Below are 27,550 nucleotides of genomic sequence, written 5' to 3'. Positions count from 1 at the left end.
AAACTGTGTGGCAAATGTCTCCATTTTTTTCTTTTTTAAAATGTATTATTGTACATAGACATACATGTGTATGGGCCTCTTATGTTCTACTTTTTCCTACCTTTTGGGGTACTGGATTTAATCCCAAGGTCTTGCTTATGCTAACAAGTACTCTACCACTGACTGGTGTCCCAAGACCTTTTAAAAAAATTAGTTTGAGGTAAGACCCTTCTAAAAGTATCCAGGCTGGCTTTAAACTGACAGTGTAGCTCAGGGAGGCATTGAACATGTAATTCTTTGGCTTAATACTCCAGAATAAATGATATTATAGGAATACACCACCCCGCCTGACCTTACCTCTAATTTTGAATTCTGTTTCTTAATTTTTATATTTTTGTTTTGGGATTAAAAGGAATTTGGAATGGTTACTATTTAAAACTTTTCTTCGCCTTAGTAAATCCCAGATCCTTTGGTGCGTGTTTAATTTTTCCATTGTTATTTGCCTAAGTAATACCTTTGTTTATGAAACAACTTATTTTCAGGTTGCATTTAGTTTGAGAACTTAGAAATGTTAGAAGTCAAATAAAAGTGGTTGGTTCCATCTGCTGCAGCTCAACTCTGTTGACCTCTAAATAGAGATATACATAGCCGGCTTGTTTTTGTTTTGTTTTTTTTGTTTTGTTTTTTTGAAACAGGGTTTCTCTCTGTAGCTTTGGAACTTTTCTTGGAACTCACTTGGTAGCCCAGGCTGGCCTCGAACTCACAGAGATCCGCCTGGCTCTGCCTCCTGAGTGCTGGGATTAAAGGCGTGCGCCACCACCGCTCGGCTAGGAGGCTTGTTCTCATTTCTAATTGTGTTTTCAGCCACTGTCATCTGAATCCTGCATGACTTAATAATCATGTACCATAAGTCTTGTGTTTTAAAACAAATGTAATTAGGTATTCTAAGTTGTAATAAATTGTGGTTATTTTATTTTCTAGTTTGAAATGCTTACTGGCACTTTGCCATTTCAAGGTAAAGACAGAAATGAGACCATGAATATGATACTGAAGTAAGTAGAAACACTATTTTATATAGGGAAAAAATTCTTGCCTCTAGTATTAAAATCTTAGTGTGGTTTTCAGCAAAAATTTAAACTATTTTTGTGTTTTTCTCTCATTCTAACATATTGGGGACTCATTAAAATTTTAAAATTAACTTTGAGATTTATTGACTTATTGTGTATAGATTTAAGTGAAATTTTCTACAATGTTTTTCAGAGCAAAACTTGGAATGCCTCAATTTCTTAGTGCTGAAGCACAAAGTCTTTTAAGGATGTTATTCAAAAGGAATCCAGCGAATAGATTAGGTATTATTAATCTTCTTTAACCTTTATAACAATGTATTACATATACTAAACAAGTAACTGTATTTTTATATATTCTAGTTTAACTTCATTTATGTTTACTGTATATTTATGTTGGCATTGTGGACTTTTAGTAATTTATATAAAATAAAAAATTTGCTTATGATTAAAACATGAAATAGTCTAGTTAATGAAAAGTTTTGTTCAACATGTAGTATCATGTACATCATATAGGTTATCTTTTGAAAAAAATGCAGTTTACTGTGTATTGATAATCCCTTCAGATGTTTGAGAGTGAATAATTTACCTCTCCTAAGAAACTTCAAAGTTATATTGCCTTTTCCTAGATCCTGATATCTATGTCCTTGTGTTAAAATTACAGTGCTAGTTTCTCTTTTGTAGAGTTTAACATAGTATATGAATACGAGACATAAGTTGAATTGTGAATAGCAGTTACTTAGTTTAATATTATAGTTAAACAAATTGTAGTTGTTATGAAACATTTGAGTACTTAGTATTTCGTCTTGACTTATACCGTTCACTGTGTGCATCAGTTTTCTTTTTTATGAATAGTAGATAAAGGACAAATTAATACAAGACAAGAAATCATAGATATTTCACTATAAGGAATCTAGGGAAAATGTAGAGTCTTGTTTAATATCTAATAGCATAGAAGCCAATTAGAAAGATTAAAAAAATGATGCCATTAAAGTTATTTCCATATTATAGGATCAGAAGGAGTTGAAGAAGTCAAAAAACATGGTTTTTTTGCATCTATTGACTGGAATGTAAGTTGAATATAAGTATGTTAGTAAATAAGTTATATTAAAATGAGCAAACTTCTTGAGAATCAGTGGCAAAGTAGAGACTGTGGATAAACATAATACATTTGTTTTATATTGAGTCTGACATTTTTTTTTTCTTTTTTTTGGTTTTTTGAGACAGGGTTTCTCTGTGTAGCTTTGCGCCTTTCCTGGAACTCACTTGGTAGTCCAGGCTGGCCTCGAACTCACAGAGATCCGCCTGGCTCTGCCTCCTGAGTGCTGTGATTAAAGGCGTGCGCCACCACTGCCCGGCCGAGTCTCACATTTTTGTTTATAGTTATCACATAGCATGGCAATACCTTCAAGTAGTAGATGTATGGAAATAGTTGTAACTGTTATAATATGATTAATGTTATACTTCTACTCTAGATGAAAAGAGGATAAGATAGGAAAAAATGAGTCAGGCTGTGACAGATTCTTATAAATCATAATAATAAACCCAGGTATTCTTTAATTTCAGATTGTTCATTGTTATGCATTAGAACAAATTAAATTAAAAAAAACTTACTATAGATACTTAAGTTTGTGGATGATATGAAATAAAAACATTGAGAAATTCTGCTAAATTATCCATATTTTAATTTATGTGCCAAGATTGATAATCTTGTCTTAGAAGAACTTTTCTAGTTCCTTAAAATATAGTAATAAGTTATTTATTTGAAAATTATTTGATTTTTAAATGTAGGCATTATAGGTAGTATTTTTGTTACTTGTTTCTGCTATTAGTTTCAAATTTTCCAAATTCTTGTTGGATTTTCTCCTTCAATCCAATAATTGTTCAAATGTAAAATATTTGATTACTTTGTATTTGCAAAGTTTCCAAAATTTATGTTGTTATTGGCTTCTAGTTTTATTGTACTATTATGAAAAAGATACTTTATGTGATTTAAGTGCTTCCAAATTCATTGAGAATTGTTTTTATGGCCTGTCCTATGGTCTGTCCTGGAGAAAGTCCACCGTGCTTATTTGAAGCTATTCGGTGGAATTTTTGGTAGATATATGTTTAGTCCATTTGTTATAGGGAAAGTTTTAGCATTGTTGTGTCTTGTTGGTTGAGTGGAGTGGTGAACTTCCTGACTATTATTCCAGGTGAGCTTGGTCTTTCTTTAGATCTATTATTTTTTATCTATTTGTTTAATATTAGTTACAATGTACATTTAGTTGTGTCAGTTTTCTTGCTGACTTGAACTCTTTCTCATTATATAAAGACCTTGTTTGTCTGTTTTTAGTACTTAGGACTTCAACTCTATTTTATTTGATGTATGGCCACTCAGAATTTGTTTTATCAATTCATTTGATATAAACTGTTATACTCCATGACTTCACTTTCACTCTGCATGTTGTTAATGGCGAAATGGATTTGTTGTAAACAGCATGCAGTTTTCTTTCCTGCCTTTATCTTTGAATGAGTCCTTATTTTGCATTATGATCACTTGCTTCATTTCCTTATCTGTTGAAGCTGGCTTGGTAAGTGAATGGCAGTTCCACTTGGTGCATTTATGGACAAGAGATTGTCAGAGCATCTTATTCAGCTGCGATCTTGTTTACCTATCTGTGTTTTTAAAACATACACAGTTTAGGAACTTAGACTATTAAGTAAGAAGAGTATTTAATCTTATATGGAAACAAACTATTTTAGATGAAATATTCATGAAAATAGTCTAATTATTGATTTTGTTAATTATCTCAAAATTTTTACATTGTGATATTCTTTGTATGGCCATAGCTCTAGGGAGAATTTCTTTTGATATCCAGAAGTGAACATCTTTACTTGTTTACAGTGCAAACTGTTAATATCACTATAATGTCATATATGTTCTCTGGCTTCATTAGATTTTGGACATTACATCTCAATTGTTATAGAATTTAGTTAACAGTTATCTGAAACCTGTGTAAATATTTCAAGGCTTCTGATTGTCAATATCATATGATGTTTTCTCAAACTGAGTCTAGGTTGCATATCTCAAAATGTTTAAGATTTTTCTCGGTTTTGGAATTTATTGTATGTGTGTGTGTATTGCGTTTGTATGTATGTGTGCATATATATGAAAGGAAGTGCATGAATTTGACATTAGAACCCAAGTAATATGAAATTATTTTGTGTTTAATATATACCTTATTCATACAACTCGAAGATAATTTCATACCATAATTTAGTGTGTCTGTTTTTTAGCTACAGCTTGTCCACTTAAGCTATCATGTTAACATTCAAAATCTTTTAGATATTAGAGTATTTGAATTTTAGGTTTTGTATTAGGAATGCCCAATATGTGTTAATGAATTTTAAAATGTTAAATGTTTTTTCATTACTACATTACCTTTAGAAATTATATAGAAGAGAAGTCCAGCCTCCTTTCAGACCTGCTTCTGGAAAAGCAGATGATACTTTTTGTTTTGATCCTGAATTTACTACCAAAACACCTAAAGGTAATACATTTTTGTTCATAACCAAGGCTTTTGTTCTAGTAATTATTAAGTAAATTAAATTTTTCAGTAAAAATATGTTTGTAGAAAATTAGTTTGGTGTTTGTGGAAATGTAGGTCTTCTATCCAGCATTATTACAATTTGATTGGAAAATATTTATCACAGAAGTATGAAGAAGGAGAAAATATGGAAGTTTTTTTTCTGTTTTGTTTTTTTTTTTGTAAATTCCTTCACAGGCTAATAATTTTCTAGGTAATAGTAGGAGGTAAAACATGAGCTATGCATTGGTTCGGTTTAGAATTTGATCTAATTTACTTTTAGTTACATCTGTTTCATGTACTCATTCAAGAAATATTGAATGCCTACTATGTGTTTTTTGGTAGTGAGGATGCAGCCATTAATAAAAATTATTGAACACATAAAAAACATGTCTGTCTACAAAGAATGAAGAGAAAGTATGAGTCATATTTATAGTGTGTCAGACTGTGACATTTAGTGTTTCCTTTTTTAAAAAACTCTTGATATTTTAATCATAAAATTCTGCGTAATTCTAGTAAAATATAAACTTTTTAAATATTAGATTCTCCTGGTCTGCCAGCCAGTGCAAATACTCATCAACTCTTCAAAGGATTCAGCTTTGTGGCAACTTCCATTGCAGAAGAATATAAAATCACTCCTGTTACAAGTGCAAATGTATTACCAATCATCCAGGTAAATTCTGTATCATCATCACAATGTTTAGTTTCAGGATAAGTATTTCTCTCACTTCTTAATAATGGATGTTTAATAGTTATTAAAAGATAATTGTTAATGACTTCATTTTATCAGTGTAACTGAGTTAAAGGTGTTTCTGTATGTTTGGGGGGAGAGCAGATAGTAATTACCTTTAATTATATTTATATGTCTGTTTTTGGCAAGAAAGTGTCAGTTATTTATAAACTAGTCAATTCATCACATTGTTTTGGGATTTTAGAAAGCCTACAATATAGAGTTGTTTCAGAATTTATATAGGTGATTTTTAAGTATTGGTAAAATTTCTAGAATTTTTGTATTTTTTAATCTTTAAGATATGTGATTGTTAGGACAAAATGAAGCAAATGTGAAATTCATTATCCTTAGTGTTTGTTTTTTAAAAAAACAGATAAATGGAAATGCTGCTCAATTTAGTGAAGTCTATGAACTGCAAGAGGATATTGGTGTTGGATCTTACTCTGTTTGCAAGCGATGCATACATTCAGCTTCCAACATGGAGTTTGCAGTGAAGGTACTGTTTCTGAGCCTAATTTATTGTTGGCTGTATGTAATTTGCACAGATTAGCTCATACCCAGTTTTACTAGAACAAGGAGAAACAAGTAAGATGATGAGAAAACAGTTTGATTTTATGGTTTTATTTTTAATTTATTTGCAAAGCTTCATTTTGGAGAAAGAGCATTATTTTGTTATTTTTTGTTTTCTGACTAATCTGTAGCATTCTATGTTAAGACTGAGCAACTGTAGAAATTACATATTATTTTAGTATAATCTTAGTTAAAAGCAATATACTTGGTCTAGCTTAGTGGTTTTTTTTTCTGTCAAATTTCCATTGTATGGAATTTTTTAAGGTTGAAACAATTAGAGAATGATGGTGTATAATTCTTAAGTATGTTTTTAATAATATAACTCAATTGAAGGTTGGCATGGTGGTCCATACATATAATTCCAGCACTGGAGAGTACAAGGCCAGACTGGGTTATATAATGAGTCCCAGCACCCCTTGGGCCATATAGCACAATCCATCTCAAAACAATAACAATAAAATTCTAGATAGATAGACAGATAGATAGATAGATAAACAGAATATTTCTTTCTTTCTTTTTTTCTTTTTCTTTTTTTTTGTGTTTTGAGATAGGGTTTCTCTATGTAACAAGTCTGACTGTCCTGGAACTTGCTTTGTAGACCAGGCTGGCCTTGAACTCACAGAGATCTGCCTGGCTCTGCCTCCTGAGTGCTAGGATTAAAGGCGTGTGTCACTGCCACCCAGCCAGAAAATAATTCTTTCTACTTGATAAAGGAAATCGTTTGACTGTTTTGGAGAATTTTCTCTGATCTGTTTCTTAGATCATTGACAAAAATAAACGAGACCCCTCAGAAGAAATTGAAATTCTGATGCGCTATGGACAACATCCCAACATTATCACTTTAAAGGATGTAAGTATTTTAAAATCTAAGTGTCACCTAAGTTAATAAAGTTATGGACTAGAACTTTATAACTGTGATACTTTCAATGCTATGCTGCCAAATCTCAATTTCCTACTTTCGTTCTTCAGTGATTCAATACATGAATTCTCTTTTTAAAGATTTTAGTAAAGAACTGTGATTGTTGATAAAAGAATATCCTAATAATCTGAATATATTCTGAATAGTTAACTCAGTAATAATGCAACTAAAAATATTTTTCTCATCTCTATAAATATAAAGAAAATTGATTCTGGAAACTTTACTTTCTGGATTATAGAGTAATTGGCTGTAGAATTATGGATCATTCCTTGAAGGAAATAGTATTAGTCTGCAGTTTTGTAAAATAAACATGCAACACACATATTGATGTATATATCTGAGTAATGATTTTACATTAGAAAATAGGTTTTTTTGTGAATATGGAAAACTATTAACCATCATCTTGATCAGTTTCAGATAATATGATATATAGTTTGATTTGTTATATGTGAACAGTAGTTTGTGTATATACATGTATGTGTGAATGTATTAAAAACATATCACATACCAAATAGAAATGGTTTTCTTATCTATTTCTTTTAATGCATTATTTGCATTCAACATTTGTTTATAATACCATACTAATCAATTAACTAATAAATGCTATGTTTACTATCACAAAGATGATTACTTTTGAAAAAGTATTTGTAATATAATTTAAAAAGTATATACATGTTATGTGAAAAGAACTCCTTTATTTATGTGATTTGATGAACTCTCTAACCTCCAACTTCAAAACTCCATATGTGATGTTATCTTACAGAACTGCACAGGGGATTATTTTTCCAGTTCTTTCTTCAGTGCAGCCTGTACTACATTAAGAAGAAAGAAATGATGTGTGTGCTTTGATTCTAGAGTTGTACTAACAAAACAAAGTGAAAATAACTTTAAAAAAATTAGAATAATGATTACAAGTCATAATACCTTAAAACACATTCCTTTTTAGGTCTTTGATGATGGGAAATATGTTTACCTTGTTACGGATTTGATGAAAGGAGGAGAACTACTGGATCGTATTCTCAAGAAAAAGTGTTTCTCAGAACAGGAAGCTAGTGAAGTACTCTATGTAATAACAAAGACAGTTGAATATCTTCATTGTCAAGGAGTAAGTTATAATTGAATTCTTCCTTCATTTATGGGACCTATATTGTATATTTTCATACAGGATAGCCTAATAAGTTTTTGTTATAGTGAAGTTTATAGAAAGTGATTTGAAATATATATGAAATGTATATAATATATAAATATATATATGTATTTCAAATATGTGTGTGTGTGTATTATTAAGCCTAATCAAACTTTAAAGTGTGAATCATCAAAGAAATATCCAAGCCAAGCCGGGTTTTGTGGCTTGCACCTGTAATTTCAACACATGGGTGGCTGAGGCAAATAAATGGTTAAAATTTGAGGCCATCCTGAACATAGTGAGTTCCATGCAAGCCTAGACTTCTAAAAGCTAACAATAATAAAAAAGAAATATTCACATGAATATCAAGTATTATTAGAATTATTCTATAACTGTTATATTCTAGCACCAAAAAGACTATAGATTGACTCTCACCGACTGCCCTAAATTTGACAGTAAGTTTTTATTCTAAACATTTGAAATATCAATATGTTAAATTTTGTGGAGAAGACTTGTCTATTTTTCTCACTTCATATATAAGGCAGAAGATGAAATAAAAAAACAACTTACATTTGTGTGTATTTTATATATATATATATGTTAAAAATAGTTTAAAATGTTTAGCTTGAATCATTTGTAATTTGACAATACCTATGAAATATAAAGAATACAAACTGCAACTCAGAATCGATAAAATATAAATTATGTGTAAGCCCAACCTGTAAATAATAAAATAAAGTAATAATGTATGTGACCTAAGGATGAGACTTCAGTAGTTGGAAATAAATTGCATAATACTAAAGGAATACTATGATTCTAGTATAATTTAATTCATCATCTCTCTTTGCAAGCACTTTAAAGGATAATAGACTTCTTTGAAAACTAGAATTTTTAAAATAAAATATGATAAACATCTACTGTTTGATTTTTCTATAAATCTTGTTTTTAGAACACTTAAATAACAGACATTTTGAACAATTATACATGACAGGCATTGTAAGCAAAGCACATTACAGATTTAAATACTAAGTAAGATTTTGCCTTTGTCCCTAAAGAGCATATATTGTTGTACATTGCTAAATAAAGGATATGAAGACATCAGAGCTAGTAATACACCAAACAAGGAATTTTCAGTTCAATCTCAGCCAAAAATTATACTTAAAACAAAATAATAACCACTGGAGAATAGTAACAGGATATAAATATCTTCATAACTCTATATCACTGTAGGATGTAATCCATATTTATCTGAAAACTAGATTGAATGGATAGTAATAGCAGAAAAATCATCACATGAAGAATTCCACCAGTTTTACCAATTTATTTGGGTCTTCTTCATTATTTCTATTTTTCTACTTAGTTTTCTTTTTTTTTTTCTTGAGAGTTTCATGCATTGTAAGACGTTTTCTTTTATTTAGTTGAGAATCTTTATAACCTATTAAAATTCTATAAATTATAACTTGGTTCATCTGAGACTCAGACCTGGATTATTTTTTTTCTTGTGGCTGTGTTCTACTTGTGTTCTTTATGTAAATCAGATGGTTTGGGATTGTATCTTATGGTGATATAAAGTAATGAAGATATTTATATTCTGTTACTATTCTCGAGTAGTTATTATTTTAAATATAATTTTTGGCTGAGTTTGAACTGAAAATTCCTTGCTTTGTTTAGTAGCTTTGATGTCTTCATATCCTTTATTTTCATATAAAGTCTTAAACCCTTTACAAGTATTTTTGTTTTATGTTTCAATGCTGGTTCTTTGCTGTGTAGTATTCCCCACTTTGATTTTGTTCTTTTCTGCTATATCTTTTCTGTTCTTCTCAAACAGAAAAACTATTTTTTCCAAATGAATGTGTACTACCTTGGTGTATAATAGAGACTGCTCTTAGTTCTTAGTGTAAAAGCCACAGATATGAGAACCTACCCATAACTCCCTCTGTTTCATCCTTCAACCAGATGTGTTACTTATCAGTGTCTCTCTGCTTTTCTAAATTCTCTTGGACCTGCAGGCTCTTAACTTTTGTACTGTATCAAGAGTTAATAGTCAGCATGAGGGTGGGGCATTGGATAAAACTTCAGTCTGTTATATTCATAAGTAGAACCAATAATTGTAGATCGAAATACTTAACAAAGTTGGTAGATAATGAAATATCTGCCTAGCAGAATACTTTTTTCATTATTTTTGATGCCATAGGTTGGGGAAATAATGGGAAGATTTTTTTTCCTATAAACATATTAAATGTTTTAACAAAAATTTAGTTATACAAGGAGACCTTGATTTGGGGGATGTGGGGATGTGGGGTGGCTTGGGAGAGAGGGCTGGGAGATGGGAAGAGGGAAGAGGCGGGATCTGTGTGTGGTATGTAGAATGAGTAGAAAATTTTTAATAAAGAAAAATGAAAAAAAATAAGAAAAGAAATAGACTCAAGATCATGAAAAAAAAAACAAAACACATGTTTTCTTTATGTTCAAGGTTGTTCATCGTGATCTTAAGCCCAGTAATATTTTGTATATGGATGAATCAGCGAACGCAGATTCCATTAAGATCTGTGATTTTGGGTTTGCAAAACAGCTTCGAGGAGAAGATGGACTTCTGTTAACTCCCTGCTACACTGCAAACTTTGTAGCACCTGAGGTATTCTTTAAGTTTTACTATTTCCTGTGCATTGTTTTCCTTAAATTTAGTCTATGTGATGACAAGTATGTCATGTTGTTTGGTGAAGCCAGGTAAAAGCGGACTTGTCTTTTTACACAACTAGAAAACTCTTAAAATTTGAATTATAATAATTCATAATATAAAGTCAGGTAGTTACTAGCATCTAAAACAAACATATATCTCATAATCAGAGTAGTCTGTTCTATTAGGCAATATACTAATACAGAACTCATGATTTCACAACAGGGTTTCACTATATAGCTGTTACCATAGCTGTAACGCACAGCAAGTCTCTTCTCTTTGTCTCCTAATGGCTGAGATTACAGGCATATGTCACTAAGGCTTGCTGAGAATCATGCATTTTACAACTGAGATACAGCTTTAGATTGCCTTTTGATTTGTTTTTAAATAGAAACATTGTTTTTCCTGGTAAATCATCGTTGTTCCTGGGGGATGAAGAGTAAGGAAAGATAAGGCTGGAAAAGCTGAGGGGTACAGATTGCACATTTGGGAAGCTTTCTGATACTAATGCCTCCAGAAGCAGTAAAGATAAGATTGGTGAAAAATCAGTCAGGGATTGCATTGGCTATATAACGTTCTTTATCACATTTGTTTATGACTCAGGAATTTTTATTAACGTGTTATAGATGTTGATAACCAATGGCAATTATTACATACTAATCCACATATCTAAAACTTGAAAAATTGAATTTGCCAAATCAGAACAGTGTAATAAGATGATCTGAAGGTGAATTCTTATCTCATATATATTTTTTATATTATATTTCAAATAATTGATCATTTTAAGCAGATATTATATTTACTACCTGTAAATCTATATTTTAAATTAGCTATTAGGAAAATAATTTTCCTAAAATGAAAATATAGAAAAGTAACTTTTAATGAACAATTCTCTTTTTATTTTTCTTAAATTTTGCTTTAAGATGCTCTTATTGAGATATAGATACAATGTTTGCTTTTATAAGCTCTTTAAGATATGATTTGGCCTGTATCAAATTATACAACTGGTTTATTCTGTACTTTAATGAAACTCATAATGAATGTACAATTTTTTTACCAAATTATACTGGGTAGAAACTATGCTTTTCAAAATTAAATCTTGGGCACATATTACCAAAGAGGTTATTTTATTTGGACTGCCCTCACATGTATGAGATAATACCTTGCACATAAAAAAAAAAGTTTAGTTTTTCTAGACTTTGTTTTTAATAGTATAGAACAGAATATTTGAAATGTGGTATCTTCTGTTAAATATAAGGGACATAGTCACCATAGATATTCTAAATAGATTCTTTAATGCAAATAATAATGTATTAACTACTTATTTCAATGGGCAAATTGTTAATCTTGGCTTAATTTTGTATAGTTCTATTTTTTTATATTTTATAGAAACTTACAAGAAAAAGTGTAGGAATGAATGTGTTCCCCCCCAAAAAAAAATGAAAATGAATAAACTCACAGTGTATGCATGTTTAGGTTAATGGTTAGGTAAACATTTTAAGATGAATGGTTAGGCAGTCATTTTCAATGAATATATGTACACAGTATGACACAGTACACTGCTGCTTTTTAATCCTAGCAGACTTCCATTGCAGTGAGACACTTTGTTTATTGTAATAGTGAGAATTTTCCGGTGGGCTTGTGGAGACCGCTTCTCCACAACTGGCATTTGAACTACCTTTGGCTCACACTTGTGTCCTTTGAGTGCTTTGAAATATTTTATCAAGTCCTGAAGACCATGCCAAAAGTTAGTAAATATTTCTAAATTGTTTTAAATGAAATACATTATTCTTTTTAAATTTAGATTCTGTCAAAATATAGTATCAAATTATATATATATGATAGTCATTTTAAAATGGGATCATAAAGATTGAAATTGCCATGCAAGTATTTTAAGAAATAATAAAATTTATAGGGCTGTACTTTCATAATTTCATCACAATACACAAGGAATCCTGGTTTTATAAGAAAAATCACTGGTTATTGCAATTTTAACAACAATAAAGATAATATTCACTCAGTTTTGGGATATGTATCACTTCAATCAACCTCTTATGTTTTACTTCATAGATATGCATTTCTTTATACTTGCCTCACTAAAATTAAAATAGCCTCCATTATTTACTTTTATAAAAGCAAAACCTTGAATATTATATTATGTGACTGATATTAAATGTGTAATGAAGTCTTAGAATGGTCATGAATTAATCAAACTTAAAACAAATTTGAAGAATGATAGATTCACAACTTCTGATAATATAGTATTGAAATTACCTTACTTTCCTCTGGCCTGTGCGGTCATATGTTTCGTATAGAATATGAATTAAACTTAGTGCAAAGGGAATGACAATGTCTGTATATTACCTGTTGCAGACTTGCAAAGCCAAATGAAAGAGAGACTTATGGAAATGACTACTTTAATTGTGACTTTTATTTTTCTCAGTTTATCTTGATCCAAGTGAAGAGATATAAAAGGCAGGCTGACTACCATCCTCATTCATTAATTCTGCCAGCATGGCTTGTTTCATATAGTCATTATTGTAGGACATTGAAGACTAATCATAGAACAAAAAATATTGTCTCATTGTAGTCTCTTTTTACCCACACAGAATGTATTTAAGTATGTAGGAAATCAAAAATGAGATTTGGATGATAAGCTATAACAGTGTGACACCAACTGCCCAGTTTTGCTCTTCTCATAACTTAGAAAAGATATAGAAATACTGGTCCTTTTTTTTAAATCCTCAGGCTTCTGGATTTAAGCAGTCTTTCTACCTCAGCCTCCCAAGTATCTAGGACTACTACTGTTGCTGTGGCATGAATATGGGCAAGCAGAGCCTAAAATGAGACAGACTGAAGTCTCATGCAATAGCCAATTTTATTCAGAGCACCAGACAACTTATATTCTAAGGGTTAAGCAAGGTCAAATGAGCAAAGGTCACATGAGTTTAGGCTGTATACAGTCACAAGGATAACCTATGTTTGGAAACATCATTCTGAATAATAATGGGTAAGATATGGGTAATCTAAAGTAAATGCACTTCTATTTACTGCACCTGGGAGGGGCAGGAAGGCATATGTTACAGAGAAACAGAGGTTACAAGACTTTTGCCTTGTTTCCTTGGAGTTTCCTCACAAGCTCTCAGAGTCCTCCTCATGCAGCTTCATTCATGGAACGTGTTCTGACAAACCACCACTTCCAATAAGACTGTGAAAGCATAAAATACAAATATGAGTAGGCAAAGTGAGTAAACATGGAATGCCTAGAACTGTAAGAGGCGATGAGAAATGAGAAAGACTACAAGAATAAAAACAGTGCATTCATTAGGGCTTCTGTAGTCCATAGCATAGCAGTTTTACACATGCGTCCTTCATTTCTTCTAAGAAAATGTCACATTTAGCCAAGACTGTAGATGTAACCAACCTTCTTATTAAATAAGAAACACAGAACCAATGCAAAGAAGAAAGCCAAGAGGTCAGAGCTAAGAGCTAAAACCTTACCCTTCCTCCTGCAGTGGTCCTACCTTTCCGAACCAGAACTACCCCTGTGTTAAAGTCTTTATATAGAGTCCCTGTTCTGCCTTCTCATTGGTTGTAAACCCAACCACATGACCGCCTCTTCACGGCCTGTCTGTATAGGCCTCCAGGTTTTCCATGCTTGGTATTGAGATTAAAGGCATGTGTATCCAATAATGGCTGTATCCCTGAACACACAGAGACTTACCCAGCTCTGCCTACCAAGTGCTGGGATTACAAGTGTAAGCCACCACTGCCCTGCTTTCCTATGGCTTGCTAATAGCTCTGACCCCTGGGCAACTTTATTTATTAACATACAAATAACATTTTAATACAAATAAAATATCACCATATTTCCCCTTTTCTATTTTAATAAAAAGGAAAAAAAAGAAAAAGCTTATAACTAACATAAGAAAAACTATATACAAAAGTACAATAACTATATACAATATATACAAGTAATAAATACCTAAACAATGTCTAGTTCATTTGTATTTGACAAATTCAGAGAAAATAATTCCATTATCTATTCTATTGTATCTAATTCACTTTCTATCCTAATTAATCTTCAACTATAACTAACTAATCTTCAACTCCCTCAGAGACCCAAGAAGGAAATAATATTAGCTAACAAAAAAATAAAAACAGGAAGTACATGCAAGCAATTTCCAAAAAATTGTGAGTTGACAGAAACAGCCAGTTGCCTGGACAATCATGTGAGGCGTCTCTGCAGTGTTGGGGCATCATCTTCAGCCTATAGGCTTAGCGTATCTGACAGACTCATTTGTGAAGTAGGATGTACACAAGGTCAACAGTTCAACCTCACATTTGGTGAGAGCAGTCTATATACCAGAAACACCTGAATTCCACTAGTGTCATGTCATGATTTAGGATTTTAAATTCTGGAAATTGTTGATGTTTTTTGAATTCAGCTGTCCATTCTTCTTGGCTATGTGTGTATGTGGCTTCATTTCAGCATCCCGTTCTTCTCCACATCCCTCTATTAAGTGCCATTCTACTGTTGAGAGGTGTGAGCTTAATTACTCTTCAAGAATAACTGTTTCAGCTACCTTCCCATTGCACATCAGAAGCCATCGGCCCACTGCCTGTTCAGCTGCCTTCGAAGAAAAGGGCACTGTACCTTTTCCGAGTTGCGAAGGCCACTTCAGGGATAGTGCCATATTCCTGGCCTCAGAAGATGCCTTTTGATAAAGCCATAACCATACTTGTTTTGACAAGAATCAGTAGTCCTTTGTTTCGTGTCCTATCTGTCTTATTTGTCAGCAGTTGATTCGAGGATACTTTGTTGTCCAGTGGCTAACTTTTGTCACAATGAAAGTTAACTCCAATTGCAGTTTTTTTCAATGCCCATATTTTCTCTGAAGTAGATTGATACTGCCAGAAACCGACATGTCTCATAGTCATAACAAAAAAGAAAAATTTTCTAAGTTATTAAAACATTTTAAATGCCATATTCTATAGATCTCTGAAGGGTTTGAAGATAACCTGTCTATCTAAAATATATCTACTCAATCTTGAAAACATACCTAATATAACAACAAGTTCTATTATAATGTCTAACTACTAACTTTCATTTCTTTTTATCCTAATAGTTGGTAATAACAACATTCAAGCATCAGAAAATTGCATTACATTGTTAAATGAACGGTACAATTAGAAATATACATATAGCATTTTCTAACAATATCAATTTCAATATATATAATTTGTATACAATATAAAACAATCCAATCCAATGTAAAGTATTTACATTTTTCTTTTTTTTTTAAATAAGAACCTTAAATCTAATCTCCTTTGCTTAGCCCTTTTCCTATCCCTTGACAACAACTTGTAACCAACCCCCCTAATCAATGAAAATTATCCCAGACCCAAAACCCATTAAAAGACCAAAAAAACCACCCGCCCCACACCACGTCTTTGGGAATGTGGGCATTGTATTCTTGAAATTGCTTCCTGCTGGGTATGGGTGAAGATATCTTTATCCTGAAAAGAAAAAATTTAGGTTAATTGTCAAATTCTAGGAAAGGTAACTATATCCTTCGTTATCCAGTCTGTGTATAATGCCAAAGTTCAGGGTTTATCTCAAATCCTTATTCAAGTAGTCTTTGAGACTGGATCATCTCAGCTAGCTCTCTCAAAATTGCTCTGAGCACTTTGTAGTTCAAAGCTGATCTGTAGATGATGTTTGTCAGCTTAGTGATGTTATTATTGTCCACGTGGAATTGTTGTTGTTGTGGGGCCCCATCTTCTTCCTGGAGACGTCAGTTGATGCTAGGCCTGACCGTGATTTCCTGCAGAAAACTGATAAGAGACTCGAACACAAAGACTATATATGCAGCTTTTTAGAATTAGTTAGTACTCTATATGACCATTTTTATCTTAACAAAGTTTAAAATGTATATATATCTATATATATATATTAATCTTGTAAATTGTGATATAAAATTCATACTTTAAGAAAAGTTTAAAGAATCAGAATAGAATCAAAGCGTTGAGATTAGTAATAGAATAGTCCCTTAATTAATTTGGCTTTTCTCCTGTCCCATAGCAGAAGATGGCTCTTTTCTTCTGGCATGATGCAGGGAGTTTGCATTTTCCTTTTAACAACATGCTTGAGTTTAAAGAAGGAGAGAGCCATTCTCCAACTCCAAAGTCAACTTTAAATTTTAAATGAACTGGGACTATTAGAAGACCAATAATGTTAAATCTTTAGAGAAAAACAGAAAGAAACATTTAGGAAGACATAAAATTTTTTAGATAACATACCCATACGCCATTTCACTCTGTTTCTTAGGATAGACGATTTGTCCTTTTTCTTCAGTTGTCTCATTTGTCTAGTGTTCTTCAAATTCCTTAACCTTCATTCTCCTAAAAGACAAAAACAAAAACCTTTCCCCAAGGTTTTTTTGGGATGTTCCTTTTTGACAAGTTATTATCTGATTAAATGAAAAGGCATGTGTTACTGGTATAAGTTAGTTTAAATTGGACGTTTATGATAGTTGATGAACTATCACCTCCTCTAATTAAGAGGTCTCTCTTGTTCAAATCGAACCTTTATCAATTTTGATGGTACCCACAGCTTATCTTCTCCTGTAGAAATAAAAGCAAAACCTCGTCCCCAATGTAACACATATCCTGGTTTCCATTCTGAGGTCAGCACATCCTTGAAGTATATAGGTTGATTTAATTCTGTAGTTTTTTTCTCTTATCCAATGTCTCTCTGCAGCTGTTGTTCCTTTCTCATTGGCATTGAGAAAATTCAAAGTTAATAGAGCATTATGTAGTCTATTTCTGGGGTTTTTTGTTATTCCTTTTTGTTTATTTAGCATATCCTTTAGAGTTCTGTTTGATCTTTCTATAGTTGCTTGACCTGTAGGATTATGTGGTATACCTGTAATATGGTTTATATTATAATAAACAAAAAACTGTTTCATTTTAACAGAGACGTATGATGGAGTGTTATCAGTTTTGATTTGTGCAGGTATACCTATAATGGCCATAACTTCTAGCAAATGAGTGATTACAGAATTAGCTTTTTCAGAACTCAAAGCAGTTGCCCATTGAAATCCTGAATAAGTATCAATAGTGTGGTGTACGTATTTCAATTTTCCAAATTCTGCAAAGTGAAACATGTCCATCTGCCAGATTTCATTCATCTGAGTACCCTTTGAGTTACATCCTGCTGGTAATGGCGTTTGATTGTAGAAGGAACAAGTAGGACATTTCTTTACTATTTCTTTGGCTTGTTGCCAGGTTATGGAAGAATCCTTTTTTAAACTTTTACTATTTACATGATGTTTTTTATGAAATTCTGAGGCCTCCAGCACATTTCCTATCAATAATTTATCAATCTCATCATTGCCTTGTGCTAGAGGGCCTGGCACACCAGTATGGGATCGGATGTGAGTTATATATAAAGGATGACTCCTTTTTCTAATTGTATCTTGTAATTGAATAAATAGTGAAGTTAGTTCTGAAGCACCAGGGATAAATTCTGCAGTCTCAATAGGTAATACCACTCTTTCAGCATACTGAGAGTCAGTAACTATGTTGAGAGGTTCTGAAAAATCCATTAATACCAACAGAATAGCATACAATTCCGATTTTTGAACTGAATTATAAGGACTTTGAACCACTTTACTTAAATTTTCTGGTTTGTAACCTGCCTTTCCTTGTTTGTTGGCATCTGTATAAAATGTACGAACTCCAGATATGGGCTTTTTCCTCACAATTTGAGGCAAGATCCAATCAGCTCTCTTTATAAGATCAATTCTATTGCTTTTGGGATATTTGCTGTTAATTTCTCCCAAAAAATTACTACAAGCTTTTTGCCAAGATTCATTTCCTATCCATAATTTTTCCATGTCCTCATTAGTTAAAGGTATGACAATTTCTGCTGGGTCTATTCCTGCTAATTGACGAAGTCTCCTTTCCAAATCAAGTCAGAGATTTTTTCCACATAAGTTTTTAATTTTTTATTTGGTTTATTTGGTAAAAATATCCATTCCAATATAATATCTTCCCTTTGCATTAATATTCCTGTTGGGGAATGCCTAGAAGGTAAAATAACCAAAATGCAATCCAGCTTTGGATCAATACGATCTACGTGCCCTTCATGTACTTTCTTTTCTACCAAGGCCAATTCAAGCTTCAGGTGATAATTCTCTTGGACTATTCAAATCCTTGTCACCTTCTAAGGTTTTAAACAAATTATTCAGTTCATCATTTTTTACACCAACAATAGTTCTTAGATGAGAAATGTCTGCAAATAATCTTTGAAAGTCATTAAGAGTCTGTAGTTGATCTCTCCTAATTTGCACCTTTTGAGGTCTAATTTTTTGAAGTTCTATTTTATATCCTAAATAATTAATAGAATCTCCTCTTTGTATCTTTTCAGGAGCAATTTGTAATCCCCAACAAGGCAAAATTTTCTTTACTTCTTCAAACGTTCTTTCTAAAGTATCTGCATTTGAGTCAGCTAATAAAATATCATCCATATAATGATAAATTATAGATTTAGGAAATTTTTATGTACCACTTCTAATGGCTGTTGTACAAAATATTGGCACAAAGTTGGGCTATTCAACATTCCCTGTCGCTTGAGTTTTCTTGCCTGACCCACAGTCAGGACAAATCTCTCACCTGCCAGTCCCACAACCATTCAAACCCGACCAAGTAAACACAGAGACTTATATTGGTTACAAACTGTATGGCCGTGGCAGGCTTCTTACTAACTGTTCTTACAGCTTAAATTAATCCATTTCTATAAATCTATACCTTGCCACGTGGCTCGCGGCTTACCAGCATCTTCACATGCTCTTTGTCATCACGGCGGCTGGCAGTGTCTCTCTCTCTCTCAGCCTTCCACTTCCCAGCTTTATTCTCCTCCTCCCCCCTTGACCCGCCTATACTTCCTGCCTAGCCAATGGCCAATCAGTGTTTTATTTATTGACTAATTAGCAACACATTTGCCATACAGAACATCCCATAGCAATTCCCTGTGGGAGAACCCTCCATTGAAATCTTTTAACTGGTTGAGAATTATTATAAGTAGGCACTGTGAAAGCAAATCTTTCTCTGTCTTTTTCTTGTAAGGGTATTGAAAAGAAACAGTCTTTTAAATCAATAACTATGAGAGGCCATTCTTTTGGTAACAGAGTAGGCAAAGGAATTCCAGATTGTAGAGAGCCCATTGGCTGAATTACTTTGTTAATTGCTCTAAGGTCTGTTACCATTCTCCATTTACCAGATTTCTTTTTAATAACAAATACAGGAGAATTCCAAGGGCTGGTTGATTCCTCAATATGCTGAGCATTTAACTGTTCTTCTACCAATTCTTCTAAAGCCTGGAGTTTCTCTGTTGTTAAAGGCCATTTCTGAACCCATACAGGCTTGTCTCTTGACCATTTTAAAGGGAGAGCTGTTGGTGTTTTTGGAAGATTATCAGTTGTTGTGCCCTGTTCTTGTATGACATGGATGGCTGGTGAGCACTCATTAGAATAATATCTTTTAATATTTCTCTCAGAAACATGTACTAATTTATGATTTGTTTCTGAGATTGGAGGGATATTAATCTGAGTATTCCATTGTTGTAACAAGTCTCGACCCCACAGGTTCATAGCTATGTTGGCCATATATGGTTTTAATTTTCCTTTCTGTCCTTCTGGACCTATACATTCAAGCCATCTTGCACTTTGTTTCACTCGAGATAATGTCCCAATTCCTAACAGTTGTACGTTTACCTCCTGAAGAGGCCAAGTTGGATGCCAAAATTCTGGTGCAATTATGGTAATGTCCGCACCTGTGTCTACCAGATCAGACAACAAAACACCATTTATCTTTATTGTTAGTTTTGGTCTTTGTTCATTAATAGAAGTTTGCCAAAAAATTTTCTTTATGTTTTTTCCTGAATTTCCTATTTTCTCTGTTTCATCATCTCGACCAACATGATTTATTCCAATAGACATTTGGTTATTTAGTTGCTTTGAGTAGGGTTTCCTCTACAACTGCAGGAAAAGTTTGAACTGGATTTACTGTGGGGGCCTGCCTGAGGCCCCTCTGGGAGTTTCCCGAAGCTCAAGGCAGAGGATTACCCTGTCTGTCCCTTGTTGATCTTCATTCGTTGGTCCAGTGTTTTCCCTTACCACACCTTCTGCATACTCCAGAAGGAAGGGGCATTCTGTTGCCAGTGTTCCTTGAAGAAACATTATTTCTAGGAATGACCTGTTTACAATCCCTTTTCACATGTCCTTGCTTTCCACATCCAAAACATCTAACATTTCTCAAACCTTTTGAAATTGCTTTTCCTACCCACATATCATCATGGTCATAAGCCTCAACATTAACTGTGTCTCTAATCCAATCTTCCAAAGGTGCAGATCTTGCCTTTAACAGCCTGATTATTCTTTTGCATGCTGCATTTGCATTCTCAAAGGCCAAAGATTCAATTATTATCTGACTAGCCTCTGAATTCGGGACCATTTTATGTACTGCTGAAGTCAATCTTTGTAAGAAATCTGTGAAAGATTCTTTTGGGCCCTGTATAACCTTTGTAAATGACTCAGTTTTTTTTCCTGGTTCTTCAACTCTGTCCCATGCATTCAAAGCTGCCGTTCGACATAGAACTAGGGTTTGGACATCATATGAACATTGTGTTTGTACTGAAGCATATTGGCCTTCTCCAATAAGCTGAACCTGGCAGACTTGTATTCCACTATCCCTCCATTGTTTTTCTATATTTTTAGCCTCATTATTGAACCACATTTTCCACTGGATATTTTGTCCGGGTTCAAGAACAGCCTGTGCCAAATCCCACCAGTCCTTTGGTAGAATCCTATTAAAAGTTGACCTGATGTTTAACATTTGCTTTACATATGGAGAGTGCATGCCATAAGATGCTATTGCCTCCTTAAATCTTCGTAAGTCTAACATTTTAACTGGAACCCAAGGATTTTGTTCATTGTCTTCATCAGGTAGCTGCTGTATGGCTACTGGATAAATTAAGGGTGATTGTGTGAAAACTGGCTTTCTTTCTGTAACCTTATGATCCAATTTTGAAACAACTTCACTATTTATTTCTTCTGTCTGAATTTGAATTTCTCTAGAATTCATTTTTACCAGTTTAACAGGTTTTTCTAAGACTCTTATCCTGGCACTTAAATTGACTAACTTTTTAAATAGTAAAATGAGGATAAGAAAAGTAATAAACTGAATAATTCGATCAATATTAATCTTTTCATACAGTTGTTCCATTGTCAGAGTGCTTAAAATTTCAAACAAAGCCCAATTTTCTTCCAATGTACACATAAAGCCCATTTTTTTAATGTAGAAAAAAATTCTCTTTTAAATAGATATGTTAATTGACTTATCAAGTCTGGATAGAACAGTAGAATCCCAGGGAATTTCAAAACAGCCACCTGGTGTTGGAGGTGTGAATCCAGAGAAAGAGAGAGCGAGAGAGAGAGCGAGAGCGAGAGCGAGAGAGAGAGAGAGAGAGAGAGAGAGAGAGAGAGAGAGAGAGAGAAAGCGTAGCCGCTTGAGCCGAGTCAAGCTTTGGCTTTACAGGCAGGGGCCCTGTTCGGCAGGGCAGGCCTGAGTTGTTTGTAGCAGTTGCAAGTAGCTCCAGCTGCGGGTCAGTCAGGCCTGGGCCCGAGCTAGGCAGCCCGACCGCCCAGGCCAGAAACCGGACCTGCCGCCAAGCCAAGCCAAGCCAAGCGGTTTTTAATGGATTCTTCTAACGTTGGGCGCCAAATGTAGATGTAACCAACCTTCTTATTAAATAAGAAACACAGAACCAATGCAAAGAAGAAAGCCAAGAGGTCAGAGCTAAGAGCTAAAACCTTACCCTTCCTCCTGCAGTGGTCCTACCTTTCCGAACCAGAACTACCCCTGTGTTAAAGTCTTTATATAGAGTCCCTGTTCTGCCTTCTCATTGGTTGTAAACCCAACCATATGACCGCCTCTTCACGGCCTGTCTGTATAGGCCTCCAGGTTTTCCATGCTTGGTATTGAGATTAAAGGCGTGTGTATCCAATAATGGCTGTATCCCTGAACACACAGAGACTTACCCAGCTCTGCCTACCAAGTGCTGGGATTACAAGTGTAAGCCACCACTGCCCTACTTTCCTATGGCTTGCTAATAGCTCTGACCCCCGGGCAACTTTATTTATTAACATACAAATAACATTTTAATACAAATAAAATATCACCATACAAGACTGGCCTGGAACTCTGATTTTGCCTCTACTTTATTGCAAGGATTAAAAGCATGCATCCTCATGCATAACCACATGTGTGTTCTTATATAAATAAATATATTCATTGGAATTGTAAATGTATTTTAAGCAAGTTACTTATTTATGTCTGATAATTGTGAAAGCCAAAACTACAATATTTTTAGCCTTTTCTAGATGAAAAGACCATGTTGATGGTTATGTAGCCTTCGGTGTTAATGAATTAATAATCTTTAAATTTAAATTTTGTTTCTTATGCCATAGGCTTTAGCAGTGTATTTAATTTTTTAATTTAAAAAATGCCCTCATTTTATCTTTCTTCCATTTTTAAAAACATTTACATTGATTTGTTTATTCTGTGTGCTTGTGTGCATGAGAAGAATGCACAGCATGGCATACATGTGGGGGTTGGAAGAGTAAGGATCAAACTCAGGTTATCAAACTAGGCAGCAAGCACCTTTGCTCACTGAGCCATCTTACTATCTCCTCATCCCTTTGTTTTTCTAGCAAATGCTGTTGAGGTTCATAGAGAGATCTTACATGAATTTATAGTAAAAATAGTTTTTCTTTTTATTAATACTGGCCCTCAAACAAAAGTAGTTACACAAATTATTATATAAATAGTAGTAAAGCTGCTGGGAATTTACCAGAAATATTCTGCTTTTTTTCAAGATACCAGCCTTGTGTCTCAGAGTATCTCAGAAGATCACAACTTTTCTTATCTTGTTTTATCATTTTTATTACAAATTTATACCCACATTACATAGATATAAATCATAGAGTTCATTGTTGTATAATGTGTAGTCCTTTTACAAAATATTTGTACACACACACACACACCACTAGCAAAGAGTGATCAAGCCATTGTGATGACTCATATCTGATGTAATAATCCCAACATTTGGGATGTTGAAGCAAGATGATTGCCACACACTTAAGGGCAGCATGGACTATAATAATGAGTTCTCAGTCATTCTGGGCTTTAGAAGAAAACCCTATCTCAAAAAAAAATGAAGCAGTTTTCATAGATACTGAAAGCACTGCCTTTTAGTAAGAATGCCTGTTCTACAGTACTGACCAGTTTTATGGTGTTTGGCCAGTTACTTAACATTTCCCTCAGGCTCATCTTTAGAATTGGAATAATATCTAACTCATAGAGTCAGTATCACAATTTTAATACCTCAGTACTCTTTATAGTTCCATCAAACACCTGTACATATCAGCTTTAAGTTTAGGTGTCTGTATATCCAATTTGAAATGAGAAGAATGAAAGCTTGTTGAGGTTAGGTTTTATGTCTTACAGGGTTGTTGTTTTCTTGTGTGTAGTTCATATAACTTTACCAGCTTATAGTAACCCCAGGTTATGCTGTGTTTGCTGATTGGAGAATATTTTACCTTTACCCTTAAAGGGTATAAAATAACATAAAAATTTAAGAAATTGTTTTTTATTTTTATATTATTAATACTTATGAAATTATTAGAATCCAGACAATATTCTAGTGTATGAAGAAATCTGAGGTTATATATTAAGTAATAGTTCATACTTTGTGTATTTTTTTCATAGGTTCTTACTCAACAGGGGTATGATGCTGCTTGTGATATTTGGAGCTTAGGAGTCCTTTTGTACACTATGTTGGCTGGGTAAGATATTTATAAGCTCTTGTTATTTGAACTTTACTGAATATTTTCATCCAGGAGAGTACAGAATAAAATAATGTAAGACATCCTCTTAATATTTTCAAAACTATAGTTTTTACTTATAAAATAAGATACAGAAATAGAAAAGTTTTCATATAGAATACATGCTTTAGAATAAACCTTTTATTTTTATATTAAGTGCTTTACTTTTTGATAGACTTACTAGACTATAAAGTAGATGTGTCTTATAATAGGAGCATGTCCACTGGACTTGTTAATATTGAGTAAATAATTTTATTTAAAAAATTGCTTTAAGTCTGGGCAACAAAGATTTAGTAAAATGATTGATAAAAATATAATACTTAACAATATTAACCTAGAGAAGCATGCATGTACATGTCCACCAGTAATAGAATAAGGATAAGCTCAAAACAGTTGTAATAATAATTAGACTATGTTAATGTTTATAATTTATAGTTAATGAAAATGATAGTTTACTCTTAATAGAGAGCAGCACTTTCATTTAAAAGTGAATATTTATGATTCTATATATTATTCTGATTTTTTTTAAAAAGGAATGTTTAACTTGTAACTATCAGCTAGGTGTGACTGCTATATAAAAACAAAATATATTAGTAGCATAAAGTGATGTTAAACAGTTAATTGGCTGTGCATAATTGCATATATCAGGATTTTAAATACTATAAGCTCTTTATAGAATGGTATACCTTGTCATATATAGTCAATATTATAGGTTTTAGACCATGGGATATAATTGCTTGCTGCTTTTAAATGTTTGTTTTATGACTAAACAAGAAATTATTATATATAAACATATGTTTGATATTATCTAAACCCAATTGTTAGATGAAGGAATGAAAAAATTACTGCATAAAGCTATCTCCTAATACTTTTAACCATAAGTCAGCTTTTCGATTCCCAAGTATAAAGAAATTTCAGTTACATCTAATAAAGTAGAACAAAAATGATCACTTTTGTCAGGTTAAGTTTTAAAATCCACCTTAAATGTATGAATCTCTTTTCAGCCCATGAATAATCTTATGTACATAATTCAGAGGCTGTGGTTTTTATTACATTGACATCAATATTAAAAAATAGGTATTAACTGAAAATTGTAACTTGTTTACACTAATCATAGTCTTAAAAATGAAATGTTAGCTGGGCGGTGGTGGCACATGCCTTTAGTCCCAGCACTCAGGAGGCAGAGCCAGGCAGATCTCTGAGTTTGAGGTCAGCCTGGTCTATAGAGCGAGATCTAGGACAGGCACCAAAACTACACAGAGAAACCCTGTCTCAAAATAACTGAATGAATGAATGAATAAAATGTTAATGAATAAGCTGAATTGGCACAATAAATACATTATAAATATGGAAGAATTGAAACTTCTTCATAGTAGATATATTTCCTTGCTAACTTAAGCCTATCAAAATAGAATATTTTGTGTTTTATCATGGTCTCATTATAATACTGTATGTTTATATAAAAGTCCACCCTCATTTTGCATTTATTAGCTGATCAAAGGAAGCCAAGAAGTAATCAGCAAGATTCTGTACTTCATTTAATAATTTATTAGGATTAAATTCATTGTTTGAGATACATGATTTCATATTAACAGTAAAGGGAAATATTAGGTAATGCTCTTGGCTCCTTTTCATCTTTGTATATAGACTTATAGTCATCACTTTTAATTATGTATAAAATGTACCTTTGCTTTTCATGTTTATTAAAATCTATTTTATTAACAGCTACACTCCATTTTCCAATGGACCCAATGATACTCCTGAAGAAATACTCCTGCGTATAGGCAATGGGAACTTCTCTTTGAGTGGTGGAAACTGGGACAATATTTCAGATGGAGCTAAGGTATAAATCATAAATATGTTCAGTTTTACTGTGTTCATATTAAATTATTAAAATCCAGAAACTATATCCCAATGTCTATTCTTATGTTGTCATGTCAGTATTTAATTTTTTTTATTTGTTGAGATTATAATTACTTGATTTTCCCTTCTCTTTCTTATGTCCAACTTGGTAGGCGGAAGTTTTCCTGTGTCCCACCCAGTCCTGCAGCCACTCAGACCCAAGTAAACACACAGAGGCTTATATTAATTACAAACTGGATGGCATATCGCTCAAGCTTCTTGCTAGCTAGCTCTTATATCTTAAATTAACCCATTTCTATTAATCTATGTTTTGCCAAATGTTCTGGTCTGCTGGCATGTTGTTCTTGGGGCGACAGGCTGAACTTCTCCCCTGCCTCTCCTTTCTCCTCCCACTATCTCTTTTGGATCTTCCTGCCTGGCTCCATCCTGCCCTGCCATAGGCCAATGCTGCTTTATTTATCAACCAATCAGAGCAACACATATTCACAACATACAGAAAGACATCCCAGAACACAACACCTTCTATTTAACCCACTCTTCTCTTTTAAATTCATGGCCTCTTTTTATTTAAGTGTTGGTGATCTTGGTAGTTGTACGCTGTGTGTGTGTGTGTGTGTGTGTGTGTGTGTGTGTGTGTGTGTGTGTGTGAAAATTAACATGCTCAGTCTGTATAATGTTACCTGTGTGTATATTTTCAGGGCTGAGCATCTGGTATTGGATAACTAATTGGTGTGCTCTTCTCTAGGAAAAACTAATTTCTCTTGCTCAAAGCATTTCTTTGTTGCCTGTAGTTCTTGGATAGGGTTAAGTTCTTATGAGTTTCTCCTCTTCCATGTTAGCATGTCTCTTGGTGTCATTCAGTTAAGGACATATTGGGGAGCCGTGTTGGTGAGATTTTTTTTTTTTTGGTTGTAGCTTCTGTTACACATCACATGTACCAAATGAACTTGAACAGAAATATTTGATCAAAACTGAAAGCTTATAAATTGTTACTATGTACAGCTGGTGAGTTTACCATCTGAGTATTGTGAAGTGAATAAAAAAATCTGTTGTGCTTTTGTTTTAATATAGGTTATAAAGCTTACTAAAAGTGCATATAGATGA

General features: G+C 33.1%; 1 protein-coding gene across 1 annotated transcript in view; it reads left to right on the top strand.

Annotated features, from left to right (window-relative positions):
* Rps6ka6 (ribosomal protein S6 kinase A6) overlaps positions 1-27,550 on the top strand; it is a 109,213-nt gene that overhangs the window by 59,245 nt on the left and 22,418 nt on the right. Inside the window, exons 12-22 of the mRNA XM_059251488.1 lie at positions 961-1,031; positions 1,240-1,328; positions 2,055-2,113; positions 4,474-4,576; positions 5,155-5,285; positions 5,716-5,838; positions 6,673-6,762; positions 7,778-7,936; positions 10,431-10,592; positions 24,468-24,544; positions 26,309-26,426. Of these exons, the coding sequence (XP_059107471.1) occupies positions 961-1,031; positions 1,240-1,328; positions 2,055-2,113; positions 4,474-4,576; positions 5,155-5,285; positions 5,716-5,838; positions 6,673-6,762; positions 7,778-7,936; positions 10,431-10,592; positions 24,468-24,544; positions 26,309-26,426 (1,182 nt within the window). The remainder of the gene's footprint in view (positions 1-960; positions 1,032-1,239; positions 1,329-2,054; positions 2,114-4,473; positions 4,577-5,154; positions 5,286-5,715; positions 5,839-6,672; positions 6,763-7,777; positions 7,937-10,430; positions 10,593-24,467; positions 24,545-26,308; positions 26,427-27,550) is intronic.

Source organism: Peromyscus eremicus, chromosome X (assembly GCF_949786415.1).
Source record: "Peromyscus eremicus chromosome X, PerEre_H2_v1, whole genome shotgun sequence".
NCBI lineage: Eukaryota > Metazoa > Chordata > Mammalia > Rodentia > Cricetidae > Peromyscus > Peromyscus eremicus.
The sequence above is the reverse complement of the archived record's forward strand: the minus strand, read 5'-3'. Positions and strand labels throughout refer to the sequence as shown.